The sequence below is a fragment of the Neodiprion lecontei genome, chromosome 5 (genome assembly GCF_021901455.1).
Source record: "Neodiprion lecontei isolate iyNeoLeco1 chromosome 5, iyNeoLeco1.1, whole genome shotgun sequence".
Lineage (NCBI taxonomy): Eukaryota > Metazoa > Arthropoda > Insecta > Hymenoptera > Diprionidae > Neodiprion > Neodiprion lecontei.
In genome coordinates, this window is record NC_060264.1 from 30598661 (window position 1) to 30617976 (window position 19316).

The 19316-nt window shown below is 36.6% G+C and overlaps 4 protein-coding genes across 9 annotated transcripts; 1 reads left to right on the forward strand and 3 right to left on the reverse strand.

Annotated features, from left to right (window-relative positions):
* Positions 1 to 3507: 3507 nt before the first annotated feature.
* On the reverse strand, positions 3508 to 7547 carry LOC107228079. The gene is made up of 4 exons (XM_015669429.2): positions 6775 to 7547; positions 5581 to 6686; positions 5213 to 5398; positions 3508 to 4400 (listed from the first exon to the last, which is right to left on the reverse strand). Exons 1-4 carry the CDS (start codon positions 7292 to 7294, stop codon positions 3918 to 3920), a joined length of 2295 nt encoding a protein of 764 aa, XP_015524915.2. The 5' UTR covers positions 7295 to 7547; the 3' UTR covers positions 3508 to 3917.
* Positions 7548 to 8410: 863 nt separating this feature from the next.
* On the forward strand, positions 8411 to 11168 carry LOC107228128 (neuroepithelial cell-transforming gene 1 protein). The gene is made up of 5 exons (XM_015669501.2): positions 8411 to 8739; positions 8865 to 9112; positions 9332 to 9695; positions 9931 to 10359; positions 10441 to 11168. Exons 1-5 carry the CDS (start codon positions 8674 to 8676, stop codon positions 10945 to 10947), a joined length of 1614 nt encoding a protein of 537 aa, XP_015524987.2. The 5' UTR covers positions 8411 to 8673; the 3' UTR covers positions 10948 to 11168.
* A 709-nt stretch (positions 11169 to 11877) lies between these two features.
* LOC107228127 (N6-adenosine-methyltransferase subunit METTL3) lies at positions 11878 to 15496 on the reverse strand. Of its 2 annotated transcripts, XM_046740540.1 has the most exons (5): positions 15301 to 15496; positions 14932 to 15147; positions 14665 to 14857; positions 14052 to 14582; positions 11878 to 13612 (listed from the first exon to the last, which is right to left on the reverse strand). In XM_046740540.1, the coding sequence occupies exons 2-5, from the start codon at positions 15071 to 15073 to the stop codon at positions 12820 to 12822; spliced, it is 1659 nt and encodes a 552-aa protein (XP_046596496.1). In that variant the 5' UTR covers positions 15074 to 15147; positions 15301 to 15496; the 3' UTR covers positions 11878 to 12819. The 2 variants fall into 2 exon arrangements, with proteins under 2 accessions (XP_046596496.1, XP_015524986.2); XM_015669500.2 differs by having other exon boundaries at positions 14932 to 15496.
* Positions 15497 to 15646: 150 nt separating this feature from the next.
* On the reverse strand, positions 15647 to 18585 carry LOC107228124 (prolyl 3-hydroxylase 1). Of its 5 annotated transcripts, none has more exons than XM_015669495.2 (7): positions 18433 to 18585; positions 17816 to 18251; positions 17140 to 17395; positions 16657 to 16981; positions 16410 to 16535; positions 16183 to 16319; positions 15647 to 16082 (listed from the first exon to the last, which is right to left on the reverse strand). In XM_015669495.2, the coding sequence occupies exons 2-7, from the start codon at positions 18154 to 18156 to the stop codon at positions 15996 to 15998; spliced, it is 1272 nt and encodes a 423-aa protein (XP_015524981.1). In that variant the 5' UTR covers positions 18157 to 18251; positions 18433 to 18585; the 3' UTR covers positions 15647 to 15995. The 5 variants fall into 5 exon arrangements, with proteins under 5 accessions (XP_015524981.1, XP_046596500.1, XP_015524982.1 ...); XM_046740544.1 differs by having other exon boundaries at positions 18384 to 18562; XM_015669496.2 differs by lacking the exon at positions 18433 to 18585 and adding an exon at positions 17555 to 17683 and having other exon boundaries at positions 17816 to 17950.
* Positions 18586 to 19316: the final 731 nt, after the last annotated feature.

Here is a 19316-nt window from a genome sequence, read left to right on the forward strand (position 1 = left end):
ATCTTCAAAACCGGGATCCTTTTATACCAGTTAGGTCGACTGATCGTTGGTCAAATTCATTCTTTTTTGCTGTCACGAATCGAGGTAGAGGAAACGTGAGACTGGTAAGAAACTTTGAGAAGGCAAAACCCCACGTGTAACAAACTTCTTTTTGCTCCGTCCGTTCACATTTGTGGTTGTGTCTGCTTTGGAAACCCGTCATAATTCGTCGGCAGGTTTGCTAAAACTCGAATGAACGAACACCCACGAGATTCGGTTTTGAAACAAGTCAAACAAAGCTTCCGGTGATTAACTGAAACCTGTTACGTATACGATCGTCATTCGTCAGTCGTTAACAAACGATTGTTCGTTACTTGCCTGCTGTTATTTCTCAACGGCTGGTGCGGGGATTTTTCGAGGACGTATAATACAACAATGTTTTTCCCTCCTTTTTCGGTCACGCTCAAGAGAAGAGAAATTCATTTTCCCAATTGCCTGCATTAACCGCCTCTTATTATTCACGTCGCGATCCGGTCTTTGCATTCGATCGTGACAGGTTTATTATCTTGTAATAAACCCTACGTTGTATTATAAAATTTTGGCGATGCGTCACGACTTGCTTGTTTATTCGTTTAATCCACTTTTACCGCACAAATATTCAATCACAATTTACCCTGATCAACTGAACATAGATTGACTTACTAGTTTTATTTAATTTTTATGAAACCAATTAACCACGTTTTTTCTTGTTCAAAATAATATATAGGAGAGACCGGATCACGATGGACCTCCTGAGACGTTAATTATTTTTATTGCTTTCGATCACCAGGTAAAAGTTGTTTTGATCAGTCTCAAAAAAATTCATCCTTATTTCCCGCTCGAAAAATCTTACAAATTTTTTATTTCATTTTTTAAATAACTCTGCATCCTATAATTCTACCGGTACTGAATAATTCAATAATTATCTGTCGATACGTATGACAAAAAAAAAAAAAAAAAAACATGTTATATTCCGGAGAAAATGGGCATCATCTAAAATGTCATTTTTGAGAAACCTTTTAAACAAAAATTTTTAGGGGTCCGTCGTGCCCCGGTCACCTCTACACGTCGTACAACCGGTCCTTGAATTTGCCTGCATACTTATTAATTTTTTTTTCTGTTTTGCCATGCATAGTACGAGTGACGTTTTATTAATTTTCACATCGCTAATCGCAGTGGAATTTTATCATACTGCCAAAAGGTGGTGAGACACAATTTCCGCCGTAAGAACTTGATGTAACTTATTAAATAATCAATTATCATATGATATTCACTGTTAATTTAATTCAAGAATATTAATTAACTTGACTGGTTGACATGTGTTGATTCTTCCACAACGGTATGTGCCAAAATTAATTCTCACCAGAGGTTCGATTTAAAATTTGAATTTAATTATACCCAAATGGGAAGAAAAAAAAAATATAAAAAATAGATAAAGAAGCTATTAGTTTGTTTTTTTGCCCAATCGTACGTATGTAAAACGAACGATCTGAGAATAGTTGTTAATTGCATTCCCCAGGATCATTTACGTCAGTCTATTATTTTCTGTTTTAGTTTCTTCTATTTTTTTTTTTTTCTCATTGATTTTTCAGTTATGTGAAAGTATATTCCGTATATACTTCATTAAACCTCTATCCGTATTATATCCAGAGAACAGAAAGGCCACTCCACGAAGGTCAGTTAATTAATCAGGTTGTACACAAGTGCGAGTGAATCTCGACTCAAAACGAGTTTGGCCGGATTTTAAAAGGGTAATAAATGAATTGAAAGAACAGACGCAGTAAAAAAATTAACATGCATACAAGCGAACCGAATTTAAATGAAGAAGAAGAAAAACAACCACCGTATAATTATCTCACACAGTCATCACATTGTTGGTGTTATAAATTTATAATATATAAAACATTCCCACCATATATTTTCCACAATATAGATGGAATTTTCCCAAAAATTCTTTTCTTCCAGTTTTCTATCAATATTTATGATGCGATGAATTGATATAGTTATTTGAGATACTATAATTATCTCTCAAGTTGCTTCGTCTGCTTTTTTATTTGTATTATTATTATGAAAAATCACTATCGCTTCCTGACAACTGTATAATATATATATCGTATATTATAGTAACCACGGTGACGTTATCTTTGATTATTTTGTGAAAAAAGGTTCATGGTTCATTTTTCCATGTGCGCATGGGACATACATTAATCGTCAAGATTGGATAGTTCAACGAACTATGGAAATTATATCACCGACAAGTTATTCGCCATATATCTTCAATATTGATTCCTTCCTTGTTGAGCCGACGTCGTGTAAAAGTACAAAAGTGTATCGTAGTCTTGAATTAATTAATTCTACTAGTAACTTACCGTTTCACTTCGTATTCCATGTATAAGTTCCTCAAAGTTTCCGTCGCAATGGCTATGATTATGGTAATGAATGTGTTACATCAGTATACTTCATCACGTCCGTTATACGGTCTTTAAGTTTAATAAATTATACGTTATACAATCATATGTACATATATGGGTTAGTCCACCAATTATCAGCCAATAAAAGGGACGAAAAAAAATCGATTTGTCTGAAATTTTTACCTCTTGTAGTGCGTACTAATATTGAACAGTTCACAAAGTTTGAACCTTCTCGAACTGACCATTCGCGAGGAATGCCACGTCAAAGTTTAATCATTTCGAACTGATTGAAGTTTAAACTCGAATTATTTTCGTATCGTTATCGGCAAGAAAAAAAAATTATGAAAAAACAACTATCTTTTGTGCAAAATTCTCACTCTTCCGAGTATGTTGTTCATTTCTGGACACATTTTCGACATCAGTCCCAAAAAGATGTTTTTCGGCAAATAAAAAAAAAAAAAAACACTTTCTTTCATGCCCCACCAAAACTTATCTTACTTTTCAGTTTTTCATGTGAAAACTGAGATTTCTTGACACAACATGACTGTTTTTTCATATTTTTTTCTGCCAATAACGATACGAAAACAATTCGTGTTTAAACCGCAATTAAGTCGAAATGATAAACTTTGATGAAACATTTTTTGCGAACGGTAATTCCGAGAAGGTTCAAACTTGGTGAACTCTTCATACTTAGTACACTACTACAATTTCAATATTTTTCTCTTTCGAGTCGCATAAATTAAGAATTTTTATATTTTTTTTGTGCAATACTAAATTACTCTTTAAGATGTGTATTACGTGAGTTGAACTAGTCGGAAATCGAAGGCAGATCCTGATTTCAGTTATTTTATTTTATTTTTCAGTCCTCCATTTTTTTTACTCTCAAAAAAATGAAAACGCGTTTCTTTTCTCAAGTCGTACAGTCGCGTCACTTTTTTATCTTTGACTCCAAGTAAATAAGTTTTTAACATTGTTGAAATAACTTGTTTTAATCACGGATTCTGTTTCTGACAATAATAAGCGTATAAATAAATTAGTAAGGAACCCAATGCGGTAATTTAAAACGACGGACTGCATGGTCGAGTATCGTTATATGGTGACACAATGCGACTTAAATTATTCTTGTGGAGAAAAAAAGTAAAGAAAAACCTTAAATCGTTGGACCGGGGTATCCGGGAATCTGAAACGTCCACAAATTATAAGGAAATTTGTATCTCCGGACAAAAGTTCTTCTTTATAATATTGACTTTAATTTGGCTAAATCCAGTTCTTCTCATACCAGCATTGAGATTCAGTGTAGGAATAAGCAATGTGACACACCAATTAATAAATGAATTTGGTAATCGAATACAGCCAATTCCAGTCCCATAAAAAGAGCGCATCTAATTTTTCCATCAGATAGTGTATTCGAAATTTTTTGGATTCTAGTGATACAAATTGTATCATATAATCCTATCATGAAAACCATATGTAATTTATCATCGTTCTTTAACACTTTTTTTCTGTAACACTCGATGGAAAATTGACAAAGTCTTTCAAATCAAACAAGATTTCCTCCGTCGTTTTAGCCTTCAATCCCTGACGATTATAGTCATTTCGAAACATATCTGCAGGTCTAGGACGATTTTCAAATCGATAAAAAATCCTGCTATCTCGCTGATCAGCTCTCAATGTAATCGCTGGCAAATCGACAACCGTTTTTTTTGTCGTTAAATTCGGGCTGATTTTAACACGCTTTAGATCGTTCATATTTTGGACAATTTGTTTATCATTTAGTCGATGAAATCGTTTGTTGACAGACGAGTCGTAGCGGTTTATTCCTGGGTTATTGATGGTACAATTATTGTCGAAGTTCCTACGAATTTCACCACCATCCTCACGTTTTTCTTGTCTGAAAATCGGTCCACCAATCATATTATCGAGCTGGTCCTCGGCTCGGACAAAGTCGAAATCTGGATCGATAAGCATCGTCTGTGAATATACGAAAGAAATATTCCATTTTATGGGGCTAATTTGGTTAAGAATGCAAAAAAAGACGGAAAATACAGTTTTTGTTCGCGATACTCTTCTCCGAAAAGGAAAAAGTATAGGTTTATTAGTAGAAAGAATAATAAGGATTCAAAAAAAAAAATCTAGAATTTTCTTTAAATAAATACGTCAACTCGGAAAAGTGTAATCGTTTATCTAGGAAAAGTAAACTAAAGTTCTGGTATAACCGGAAGTTTAAATTAAATGGTACATGACAATTTTTCATGCTCAACATGCGATTGTAAAATGGTGTAAGTTTTAGATTTTTTCATCAAACCGTTTTCGAGAGTATCGCTGGAGCTTGTCGGACAGACGGCTATTTCTGTAAAAACTTGTTTTTCCGATTCTAGGGTTTCGAAACCGCAAAGATTCGTTGAAATTATAAAACGTGTTTTCGACAGCAATCAGTACTTTTCTTATATGATAAACGATTTTGCGGGGTCGTTTCTTCTACCAGTGTGAGGTGATCGTTTTGAACCATGTGGCTTTTTGTATTTTGTGAATATTTTCTTTGTAATGGCACCGAAGAGGCCTAAGCTTTCGCTTTTTTCGATGACAACCTTGGCCTTTTGTAGAATGACATGATTGGTTTTGATTAGTTCAAGTTGTTCCCCTATGTGAAAGATCATTTTCCCTATATTGGATAAGATCCATAAACCATATCAATAATACTTTTCTCAGGTCACCAAAGGTGATGAAAAGTAAAAACCTCATAGAAACTCTGACTAATGTCTTGGCCGACTGATCACCAGTACCTCGAAAATTCTCTTGTAAACCTCAATCTTGGCGCGTTCTAGTTCAGTCGAGCATCTAGACCTTAGAATCGGTGATTTATTCAAAGAATCAGCATCTGCCGCTGCTGAACTGTTCAAATGCCGCCAGGTATTCGCTGATTCCCCGGGCATCGGTTTGGGCAAAACTAATCTTTGCTGATGAGTTTTCTGTAAAGAAAATACGTTTACAATTAAGTTAAGTGTTCGAAGATGATCGAGAACCATCACAAGATGTATATACAAGAAGAATTATTACGTATATCTATGTACATACGTATTGATACAACTAATGATACTAACGATGATGAAATGATAATTCATGTACGAGAGTGTAAATGCAATATAATTACCAAATAAGGCGTAGGTAGATCTACGACAGAGTACGAGGCTCCTGCCACAGAAAAATAATTTAAGGGACAATTTCTACTCAAATTTTCTTCATTTCCTAAAGATCGCTGCATGTACCTTGGGGGTTTCATCAAATTCATCACGTTTTCCGACTGATCAACTCTCACCGAAGAAGCAGATTTACCGAAGTTAAAATTCAGTGTTGGTGCAATGATAATTGCACCAGCCTGTACATTTTTTGCAATATTTTCATGGCCTGAAGATAATCGCCTCGACACCTCGTCCAGTTTATTATCTTCTACTTTAATTTTAGTCACCTCACTCCTGCGCTCATTTGATTCGACTTCTGGCTGTTCAAAATTGTGAATTACTCCAGTCTCGAAACTTGGAATATCGTTCATGCAATCTTTCCACCGCTCCCTCTCACTTAAATTCCTTTCCAGTCTGATAAAAGGCATTCCATCGGTACAGTTTGATCTTTCCAATGATTCTCTATAAATCTTTACCTCATTCTCAACAGTTTCCTTTGCCTCTTGCCAAGTAGAATCAATTTTCACTGTGTCATGCTCACGTTGAATTTTTCCGGCAGTTCTGGAAAGAAGTGGTTTTTCAGCATTTTTTTTCATGCTATTACTTACATCCTGTGCTGTCGGTCGATTTTCCTCAATTTGAAAATTGAAGGAACACCTCCTTTTAGACCAAACTTGACTTCTGATTTCTTCTGTTTCCGCAGATTTCACCTGGATCTGATCAATTTTTTCCTCAAAAATTTTCCACTCTGCTTTTGGCTTTGTCTCATTAATAACAACAACTTCTTGTTTTACTTTGATTTCTTTCTGTAAAGACGCTATGTTTTTTCGAACTGTGACGTTTTCGAAATCCGACGTTGTATTTTGAAATCTCCCGAGAGTCTCTTGTCCTTCACCCGGGAACATTGACGGCGTATCCAAATTTGGTCGATTCAAAAATCGACCGTTTGTCTTTGAAACATGTATTTTCGAATCAAGTGCTGTAGTCGACAAGTCGATCGGTAGTGGGCTCTTTTTGCGGATTTTAAATTCCTTAGACTTTAGCTCTGCAAGGTTTTGTAAACTGTCTGAATCATTACCTGGAACAAATAAAACATCACATTAGTTGTGCTGCGAAGTTTTTCATACGCTGCATCATCATATACGAACGCTTAAATGTGATAATACCTGAATTAACTTCACGGAATTCTTCCGGCATGCTATCTATATTCGCCCCTGATCTTTTGGCATCCACGCGGCGTCCAGTTTGTGGAATACTTTTTTTTGCGAAAACTACTGCATTTGCGAGTAATTTAGGATCGCGGTATTTTAATGCTGCCTTCAAAAGGAACGAGTTGAACTTAGGCGTGTTCGAATATCGTAGGGTTCGAATGTCGTGGTCTTTCACTGATCTGGTAACTGCAAAGCCATTCTTGTCAAATATTCTTAAGAAAGGGTGAAACTTCACCCGACTACTACCAATTCTTGCCCAGTTGTTTAAATTTTCGGTAATCTCATCATGAGACGCTTGTCTCCGGTAATTTTTATTTCTCTTTCTTACCGTCCTGTTGTATTTTTTTCTCTTAGCGATGTAACGGTGAGTCGGTTTTTCAATTTTTACTTGAGAAAAACCTTCCCGTTTGACGTCATATTCCGGTGATAATTTTCCCGTATCACAGGAATTTCTTACACTGTATTCATTTTCCATATCGTTTTCACTTTCTGTATAATTTGCAAGAATCGAGGCATTGCTCACTGTCGAATCTTGGTCATTATTGTATCTATGACAACGATCATCGTCCTCAAGGTCCAGAGTGTTGTACAAGTAGAGTAAGCATTTTTCAATTTTCGAAAGATGGTACAAATTTAGCGAGTTATCGATATTTGATGTACATCGATCGATTTCGTTTAACGATGAATCGTGAAGCGACAAACTCGATACCTCGCTGTCGATAGATCGACTGCCAATAATCTGATGTCCCGTCATGCTTTTGACAAATTCACAGTTTATGGTATATTTTCAAAAATTCACATATGGACTTTTCGTGTCTTTTAGATCATTTACAGGCCTAGGTATTACGAATTAGGGGCTTATCAATATTCACAGATCGTGTGCACGTCGCCGATTAGTTTGTAATACGTATATAACCACTATGTCGCAGTTTTCCTCTTCGTCTCAATAGAATAATCTGGAATTTTTTCGCGTTCGAATTATCATGACGATTGCTTAGAATTCGTAAAAAAATAATGATGCTTTAAAATGTTTCTTATGTATCTTTGACGGCGAAAAATGTTCACTCTCTTTATTTGTCTTCTGTTTTCGTTGTTTTTGTTTAATTATGTATTATCTCCAGGGAAATAATTGTGTTGACAACCGAGAGCTTTGCTATTACATAATGATAACCATGGTGAAAAAAAAAACGAAAGTACTTACGAAAATGCAATAGATTTTACAATCTTACCGTCGTAAAGTCCTTTCAACAACACGTCTTTTTGATTATCATCACGGGCGAAAATCTAACGCTATCGTAAATATATAATTAGATGTTTGCTAGAACAAATTCGTGAACACGACTGATTAAGGGCGGAAATAATTGAAGGCAGAGAAAACAAAATGAGTTTAATGCTTGGCGTGTAATGTTTCATTGTTTTCGCAATCGCTGCACTCGTTCGCTTTCAATGCTCGAATTTCGAAATCTCGATACTACTCCGTCTATGTTATTTTCACAGACCGTGGACTCGTGTCCAATTTTCATCGTCGATGAAAACTCTGCTTTACGACTTTGAGCGACACAACACAAATCTGCTTGTTACCGTGACATATTCGAATTCACATCATAAATGGCGTCTGACGATTTGTGTCAATGACCGCCGAACGATGTGTCTTATCCTAAATTGTCTCGACCTATCATAAAAAATAATTAAAAACACATTACCTACTCGGAACTTAATTAGTTCTAGTTAAAAACAACAGCCATCCGTTGGATATCAGTTTACCGCCAACCGAAAGTTAGGTTATTTTAACTAATCATTATCCGACCGAATTCTTGCTACTCGAATTTCCCTCAGTGAGTTGGCGGCAGTGAGATGGAAGAGGATCGCGATACGTCAATTAAAGATCACTTTCCAGAACCTCAGAAGAGATTTTGGATGGTAACGTATTCGTTATAGTTTTTGCTGTTCTGAATCGCTTCTCCAAAATCAGCTCATCAACTCTTCTACGTCGTACTCACTCACACCTGAAAGTATCCACCCTAATGTCAATCGTACCATTCCAGCGATCTAGGAAGCGTAGAAATAGCGATGCGGCCAGTGTCAGTTCGATGGATATATCAATGGGGTCTGATAGTATCAAGAAGAAAAAAAGACGCAGAATTACCGAAGTCGCATCGAGCTTCTTTTCCTCTTCCTCCTCATCTCTGACACCCAGCAAATTTGGAAGTGTTCTTCAAAGATCGTTCAGCTCTCAAGTAACCGATCTTTCTCTCCTTGGAGAGGAGGTTGATTCGGGAAAGACAAAAAAAAGGTAAGGAACTCGAGAATGTGTCACAGAGTTTAAATTCACATGAATCCAATGTAATTTTAAAACACGATTAATGAAACTTTTGTATTTGCCTTGAAGCTTTGATTCTTTAAACTTTGGTTTTTGATATCTGAAAATAATCCATCACTGATATCAAACACAAAAGATGTCCGTCTTCTAATTTTGTTTCTCACATATATGACCGTCCGGGTTTACGCACAGATCAAAAGTAACCGCGGAGCGACTGGATCAGCTGGCCATCCGTAGCTGGATTGTGGATATTGCGGAAGGGAAATCCAGCGGGCACCTGGATTTGAGCTTGAGTAGAAGAGAAGTGAAACGTCAAGAGGCGATCTATGAATTATTCTGCGGGGAGGATGTGTTGTTGCGGGACCTTGATAATCTCAGAGAATTCTATTACGAGCCTTTGCTACGAAGCGATATCCTGACTCCAGGTGAACTCGCCACACTATTTGGAGACATTTCCAGCCTTGTAGACCTCCACAAAAAGCTTAGAGACGAACTGGTCTGTCTTCGAGACGAGTCGGGTTTCACGGATGCTGTTGGAACCATTTTAATCAGCTGGGTTCGTTCTTATTGCACACCAAATTGTTTGGCTCTTAATTTAAGAATATAAAAATTGGTATAATAGTCTTGATATGATTCAAAAACGATACGTATAGTGAATCAAGCATTTTCTCATAAGATATTCTCCAGGGTCTTATGCAAGAAAATCAGAATCTACAGATTTCGAATTCAATTTCACACAAAGTTGGTGCAACCATTTATTTACACTTACTTCATTCTTTCTCTTATTTTAGTTACCAAGTCTCGCCGAGCGCTACGTAGATCGTTGCAAGGCGCAGGTGTGGGCGAGACACTTGCTTGAGGCAAAACGCGCAAATAATAAACGTTTCCAAGAATTTCTGAAGAAAAGAACAAGTGTTCCACGGGCCGTTGACTTGTGGACATACTTGGACGTTCCGAGATCAAGGGTCGTCAAGTATCCTATCCTTGTTAATGAAATCCTCAGGCACACCCCGTGCAATCATCCTGATCAGACAGCGCTGAGAAAAGTGAGTGATATACTGTCCAAGTTACTTATAGAAATCGACGAAGCCATGGGAAATTCGGAGTGCAAGCTAGCCCAGAATAAAATCAACCCCTCGCCAGTTTGCGATCCTCATAAAGTCATACAAAATGCTGTGGAAGTCATTACCGAGGGGCAGTTGAGAGATGCTAAAGGAACGGTGCGCTCAATTGAGTTAATTTTCTTTCTTTAATTCCCTTAGCACGCTGATGTTCTAACCGAAAGTAATTTTGTTTTGCAGAAACTGCATTGCTTCTTGTTTGATAACTGCTTTGTACTGGCTCGTCCAGCGAGGAGACCAGGCAGAAAGTGTAACCCATGTTTCCCTGTCGTATTACGAGATCAGTTAAGGGTACAGTTTGAAATCGAGGCGGGTGAAAAAATTCATACTACCTCATTCAAGGTTGCAGAACACACGCTTAATGCTGACGATGAGCATGCAAAACGGCATTGGATTGAGTCTTTTCGTAGGCTAAATACTATTTCTACAAATGGAAAAAGAAATCACGATGGAAATATTATTGTAACTGAGGAAAAGAACAAAAAAAGGAAAGAAAAAGAGAATCGAAATGAAAATGAGAATGAGAATGAGGACGTGGATAAAATGAGTGAAATCAGCGAAAAGTCCCCGATAACGAAAAGTACAAGGAAACTGAAGTCTGTCGGAGATTTGTGCAGCAGTCATTTTCCGATTTCTCTTAGAAAAAGCCTTCTCAGGGATAAAAGAAACAGCATCAGCCTAGTGTGAAGAGTACTATGATTTATTCATATATAACTACTATATTCATATACATCCATTGCGTTAAGAAATTATACATATTTTTTTAGTCGCATGGTTTCACAGTCATTTTTGTAATTAACGTATCACGGATGATCTGGTGTTTCATTTTCCGGCAACTAAAAAAAAACAAATTAAATCCATTCACAGTGCTATCGTTGTCGGCGTTAATACCTATGAAAAAATGATTACGTAAGGAAATTTCAATCGATTGAGACGATAAAACAAATGCGGTTATCCGAATGGAGTCCAAATGTGTGATATTTAATAACCACGGATAATAACTAGCGCTGAATTGAATATATTTTTCAAAATTCATCCCTTTTAAATATATATTGCGTATTCGGATGTAACAACTACGCGAATCGCTCGGTTTGATAAATTGCGATTAGTAATTAATTCGAAGCCATAAATTGGTAAACCAGGACTAAGTGTGATCGATGCTTGAGAGAAATTGCAAAAAAATTTAAATTTTTCATTTTCTGACAAGTATCTATTTTATAATACAACGATTTTTTTTTTGATTTTTCTCTCATATTTTTTAACGTTATGGCCATCCATTATTTTTATCCGGATTTCAGAGTTTTAATATTAGGTTCAAATATTTTGACTTTTTGAGTTTTTATCCATTCATTTTTATACTTTTTATCTTATGCGACATCTGGTCATAGCAAATTTGTAATTTTCAATCACATCCTGGCCAGCTTCAAGAAACTGCTAACAGAATTCACGGTGTACTATCAATTTTGTGTTCTCTATGCCGCGTAACTTTTTTTGAACTCATATATTGCATAGACAATACAAATAATCGAAAGACAATGCAAATTAATTCATTTTGTGATAAATAATGCGCATTCATTTTTGATATAATTGGATCAGTCATACTTTTTTATGATCCAACTAATGTAAATATATATATTCCTGCATTTATACATAGAGAACTTCGGACAAACGCGGTGTTTTATGATATTAGGTTACGACTCGTGAAGCGTAGGTTTTATTTTCTTATACTTTCTCTTTAGTTAATAATTATTTTTAAATTCGACGAGAGATCTTTTAGGCGACGATAAGACGCACGTTTTACTCAACACCAGCAAAGTTTGCAGGGTGTTTTAATGCTGATGATCCGAATTCGCTGAATTACTTCGGAATCTTCTCCAAGAATAAAAAACAAAGAAAGCTACTTTTCATTTAGTGAAAATTAAATTTGAACCTTTCATTCGTTTGTGTGAAAAATCTGTCAATTTATTTAAATATTTACTTTAAGAATCACATCAATCAGAAAGGGAGATCACGTGGCTTATTCTATAATTCTGCATTTTCAAAACTGCAATTATAGAATAAAGCTGTAAATGTTTCTTGTTCTTTTCTATCCATTGGAACTTTCAGAGATAATCTGCAGCTGTGGCATATCCTTGGTATTTAGACACTCTGTCTCTTTTCCAATATTGTTTCAGATCAGTAATTTATCAACTTTGTTGTAAATAGATATTGCTATTGCTAATTTGGGAACAACTATTATAATAATGATTTATATATTTAAAGAAAAAGTGACACAAAAAAGCAAGTACAAATATCGTACCTACTGTATCGTTGTAGTGGCATTGATTAAAAAATAGAACAAATGAATATTTTTAGTATTTTTTTTATTAAAAATTTTTTCTGTTTGCTCAATTCCAGCACGTCTGAATTTTTGAAATCACCATTTTGAAACTTAAAAATCACAAAATATTTGGTCAAGTTGTAATTCCTATCTTATTGTTAATAATCCGTCCGCTGTCAAGATTCTCAAGGTTGCGATGTTGAAAATTTTGTTCTAAATATACAGAATATTAAATATCGCTAAGATTTACTCGGCTTCATCGAATTTCCATCGGGATAGCGTTTCTTAAAAGCTTTAATCAGTTGCGGGTCAATTAATCGCACACCGTCGACCTGATTTCCCAGAGTAATCCAGTTCGGTTGAACGTTGTGCGGTCTTCCGAATAACTCGATCTTTCTGGTTCCCGGGCTCATTCTTTCTATAATCCCATAAATTTCGTCGGGTTTATGACTCGTCGCCCTCACTTCGGCCACGATGACATCACTGTCCAGACCTCTGTTTACCCTGGGAAATCCCTTCATACCAACCAGACAGTGCTCTTTCCCATGATTGAGCCAGTGACCGGTTCTCCCAGTTCTTATAATGCGCTGAAGTTGATTAGTCTTCACCCAAATAATCTCGTCCACTCTGTCGTAGCCCCATAACTGGAGGCATTCTCTGCCTAATTCCATGGCTCGTCCGGTCACCCAAAGAAATAGGAGACCCTCATCTTGCAGGGTAGGGATTCCGAGTTGCCGCATTTCGTCATCCGACATTGTCCCGTAGGGAAGCTCCATATGGATATCCCAAGGAGGGTCCGCCATTATGACTGCGAACTTTCCCAGCACTGTCATATCCAGATATCTCAGGTCGCACTGGATCCACTGAGGAGGATACAGTGTCAGGTCCGATGCTCCCGTTGAGCCATTATTATTGCTCACTGGTTTTGGATCTAGAGCAGTTGTTCTGGAAGTATTTCCACAAGTCGTTGTGTCTGCTTCGCCCTGATCTTTAGGTTGCGCAGTGGGACCGTCAACTTCATAGTGAACGTACCTTGAAAACAGATGATTTAAAAAGTTTTGGTTTCTGTATTCTGGAATATTGTTAGAATTATTTCGAAATTTCGAAAGCCCATTATTTTGTACTTAAAGAATATTTTCAAAGGTACGTGATGACCAATATTTAAGTGTTTTGTGAGCAACTTTGAAGATAGTAATTTAGTTTAGAAGTACTTTGTGATACGCAATGAAATCCAGTGAACTAATCTCTACTGATTTTACCCAACTTCAATTCGGTTTCTAAATCATTAAATTTATCGACTCGATCATTAGTTTTCCGAGTTTGGTAAACCTGAAACATGCACAAGAGAAAACAAAAAAAAAATGAAAACAAATAGAGCTGAACTTATCTAAACTTATCAACGAATTTCACAGGAATCTATCACCATTGATGAATCTATAAAACGGGGAAAAGAAATAAAGTCAATTATTACTTGCAAGTGTCCATGTGGAAGCAAGTATTCAAAAAGCTACAGTCTCCCAAGCTTTCATCAGTATGACTTTGAAGGATTTTCTTGAAATGCAATTTCTTGCACTTCTCATTGAACGCTTGCCCAGACCCTGGCTGACTGTTGCCATTGAGCTTGGAGCAATCTGTACGAGTACCATGTGGACAAAATTCCATAACTTGGGCACCACCCTGAGACCTAAAACGTTCGGCCAATGACTTCTCCTTCGATGTTTGTTTTGACAAAAGGTCCAGTATCTGTTCCCCGACTTTTTTACTCTCCTTTTCTCTTATTGTAGGCATAGATATCAGTGACATGATGTCCTCAGTATTCTTCTTATCGAGCTTTGTCTGTTTTTCGGGTGGACTTTCCTCCTCGATTGCGGCAGGCAGTGAAACCCCCAGTTTTTCCTCTTCAACGATGTTTTCAGTATGTAACAACTCTGCCTGGGAATTCGATTCCGCAATAGACAGAATTGTATATCCGACGACATCGTTCTCTGTAATTTCCTTGATCCTGCGGATGAAATGTCTTAAAATATTGCGAGATTACGTGCTTTGTTTATTCGCATAAAAAACTTTTCTCATTAAGTAAATACCTGATAATGTCTTGTGCAGATAATTTTTCCAAGAGCTTGTTGATATCTGAAAATGATATGTCAATGCTGAGAGCTTTTCTGAGTTGATCTGTGAGATCAGTCGATGTGATTGGTAAGCTGGAGATACACTGATGCAAAATTCGCAAGACATCTTGTTCGTATTCAACCGGTTCAGATTTGTTATTAGTCGTGTCTGAAATTGAAATTAGAGGCTTGAAACAGAAATACGAGACTGAAAGTAATGGAAACAACAAATTAAACAGCTACCAATCACAGATGATTCTGTAGCTGGTGGGGTCGAAGTGAGAGTGAATAATTCGTGTCTCTCTCGTTTACGTTTTTGCAATTTTTCTCTTAGACTGTTCCTCTTTATCTTTATCGCCTGAATTTCCTCAAATGCATCAGACATCTTTCATCTCTTTTTCTTTCCTTATCACATACGAAGGTTATGATTTCGAACAACAACAACTAAGCCTCGATTTCCTAGGAAAAATAAAGTAAAAAAAAAAAATATTACCGAAACTTTTACTGGCTCATAAATATACGAAAATGTAGGAACGAGAAAATCGGATGCGGTATTTTTAGGTTAGGTATAGGTTATGTTTATTTGCGAAGTTGTAATTGGCTATCTATTACGCATTGTAGGAAACTAGGAATCAACTTTCGCAGTGTATCAAAAGTTTGGTATCGCCGTAAATGTATTTTGTAATATTTCTCGAATAAATCTTATTATCAACTGAATTGCTTGTGAATTTTTTCCCGGGAGTATAAATATTCAAGCGGGTGAACTCGGCGTTGCCAGCTTCACTTGGGATGCAAAATGTCTGATCGATATCCGTGGATAGAAAACTTTTGAAAGTAAAAAATTTATTCGTGGTTAAAGAAAATTCGACAATTTTATGGGATTACTTGGATTTTCAAATGTGCGACGGATTCGGCAAAATCTGATCAGGATTTGTAAAATTAAAATAAAATAGATCGATTTGCGTGTAAGTGAAAAACGGTTTAATTCGAAAATTATAAAATTCCGAATCAGAAGAAATAGTTTGTTTCAAAGTAAAATTAATTACTTATAGTTTTTCTCGGGTTTGTGATTTCCACTATTTGATTCAATCCGAAATTCCTAATAATCATGTAATCAGTTTCAATTCTACAATTAAAAGACAGGTGATTTGCGCTCTGAGCTTGAAGAAGCTTAATTATTTACGTATATTTATTAATGCATGTAAACGAATGTATGCATAAAATTAATTGTAAAAAAGTAAACTGCATTTTGTTCGGTTCAGTTTTTTGCAGAATTAAATTGTTCTTGGACGTGCGTTTTGTTCAGTTCAATTTTTTGCAGAATTAAATTGTTCTTGTATGTAGAGCAGAATGCGCAGTTCGTATTCCTGCCTCTTGAAGTACGACTCGGCTTCCTGCGAAAAAAAGAAATAAAAGTTCGCAAATCAATTTATTTGATCCTTAGTTATTCTCAAAGACCGTGCGTTCCTGACTCTAATAATGATAATTAATTACCTCGCGTGGCTTGAAGTATTCTTCTTTGACTTCCGGTAGTTCCATAAAATATCTCTTGTTTCTCAAAACGGTCTCATCGGTCGGTATGAAAAGCAAAAAGCTTTCAACCGCGGCACACGCTTCTTTAAATTTACCAACTAAAACGGTTTTTAAACAAGCAATTTAAACTATGAGCAATCCACAATGGAAACACAAGTCTATAAGGGAAACTATTTCCTAGATCTTACTTTTGAAATATGCGTACTGCAAATAATGATAGTGAGATATGAGCAAGTCGTGGCGCTGTTCCCCGTTGAGTTTATTTAATGCGTAGGAACAGCTGCGCTTGCATTTTAGTCCGAAAGCAAAGTGATCTAGAAAATAAAATTGGGTTTACATAACGTTTAAATTCTATAAGACAAGAATTTCCAAAGTTTCAAATGTAATTCGCGAATTGCCAATCCGTATTAGGAATGAAAATTCGGATTAACTCACTCGCAATGGACATGGTAAAGTCTGGAAGCCATCCCTGGTCGAATGGACCTTCGCAATACAATCTGCAATCCTCTTCAGCTTTCATGTAAGCCTTAAGAGAATTTTCAAGCTGCTCAATAACCTCCGGATAATTTTCTTCGTAATACGCTATAACTCCATCTTTGTACATTGCTTGGAATGGGTCACTTTCCAAATCTACTATATCCTCTTGAACGACTTCGGGAAGATCTATGTAGAACTGCATGTTCCTCAAGGTTTGATTGTCCGTCGGGTGAATGGTCAAAAACGTGAAAATGGCATTCGCCGCATCCTGGTACCGCTTCGTCTATAACGCGCGTAAAAAAACAAACATATTATCTGTGATGCGACACGAGATATAATGAAATGACATGGTGGGATTTCGTTTCGGCACCAAAGTTTTTTTTCCAACAATTCTCATATTTGAAATCCGTTTTTACTTCATCAGCAGTAAATTGTACATACCTTGTAATAGCAAATGTGCAGAAACTCGTAGGCCTTACGTTCAATGTACTTCCTCTCCACATGAACGGGCAACTGTCTATCATTGTCTTTATTCCTCACGATCTTCTTGCATTTCATCAAACACAACGTTTCCCTGACTTTTCTTTCGAAGAAGTGCATATCTTCTATGTCGTACGGAAATATTGGTTCAACATCGTTAACTTCCGCTCGGCACTGTCTTCGGCAATCAGCAACCGTCTTTTTGTGCATTTTGTAGCTGCGGCGCACCATGTATTGCATTAATAAACATCGATAATTACCTACTAACTTATAATTAACTAAAAGCCCATTGCAGATCCGTACACGAATATTTACAAATACTTATTATGGAAAATGCTACCGCTAACGCGAACTTTTTAGTAGAGCTCATCGAGACCTTTTAAATTCTTGAACCCAACTTTCGTCTATCTGTCAAAGTTTAGTCAGCGTTCGCATAAGTGTGCGATCCTGTTCCAACTTAGCTTACAAACATCGTTGTATCTTAAAACCCGACCAGACGTTGTAGCTATCCACAGAAATAAAAATGATCAAAAACGGTTCGGTAGTTCTCGAATTATAAGGGAACATACTTGCAGCCAGACAAAGAGACGTTGGGTTTTATGTTATATTGTGTAGACAAGATAAAACTGTGTTGAACCTGTTAAGGGCTTTGTGGAAGTCGTCGATGCACCCTTGCCAGTCATCGTTCAGATACGACTCGACACCCGTTTCGAAAAGATTATCAAGCTTATTTGGATCCTCCTCGGTTTTACTCCCATTTACCGGTCTGTCAGTGTCCTGCTTACCGGCAACATGCGCCGATTCTGTAGCGATCTTTTCGGAGGGAAGATCCTGGAGAATCTCATCCTGAACCACGGAAACGGTTTCCTGACCGTCTACGTCATTGCTCAGCTCGTCTGATGCTGCAGACGTGGCGATTGCAACGGTGAAGAAAATCGTGATCAGGGCGAAAACAACGTATTGATCAAAAGCCCGCATAACGAGAATATGTAGCTCGTCAAGATCGACTAAAAACTGAGAATGATCTCGGCACTATTTGATCTTTGAACCCTGATTGCGATAAAGAACCCACACTGAAAACGAGATTGAAGTTAGTGACGTTATGGTATCGAAACATTGGGGGCAATCACTACACTAAGATTTTGAATTATGAGTGTGTTTTGTTTTGTTACAGTTTACTAAATTTCAAACAATTCCAAACTTGCTTAATAACGGTTTTTCCTCAGCATGAATCGTTACGATAACGTTACTAACTTCAATATGATCACTGAAAGCCGTCGACGCTATGCGATCATCTCTGACGCTTCGTGGTCACCGCACATATACAAATGCTGCCGTTTCTTCAGTCGTGTGTGGGCGAAATGTAGTTTCAGCCCACAAGCAGCATATACGCCATGACTTTACAATATATCGCGTCAGAGGACGAGATGAGAAATGTTCTCAACTCCGCATACTTGTGAGCTAAATCAGTTGTAAGAGATACGCGAACGCTACGGAGATAAACCCGGTGTAGCGTTCTTCACGCATTGTCAGATTACGTAATTACCGTCTGCAGAAAAATGATTACTACCAAGAAAAAATGTATTCAGGATTTCCGCGCATATTCGAACTAAATTCTATCTTGTTGCAAGAACAATAAAATTGTCCCAAAAGTATTAAAAGACTCGGCAAGTTCACATTACAACAAAATGTTTGAAAAATCTCAACAAACCGTCGTCTTGTTGATTTTCATCGGTTCAATTGAATTCTATACTATTCCTTTTTTTTCCATCAACTTTCGGTTTGATATAATTTCTTGTCTTTTCAAAAATTCATCGCGGGGACTTGGAACCATTTTGAAAAAACATTTTGCAATATTTACAAAATGATATCGAACTTGTTTTTTAAATCTTCACAAAAATATTTCGAAATTAATAATTAAAATTGCAAAATGACCAGCAAATGCCTAAGGCATTCATAATAATGCGATTGTAAATATTAGTGCAGGGTGTAACTGTATCAGAGGTCTGTGGGAGCACTGAAAATATCTGGCATACACGTTTACGCTCTAAGTAATACTTTATTTAAAAGAATTATTTTGCATATCATCTTTGAAAGTTAGTATTTAACGTACCAACGCTTATTTAATTCTGACTATA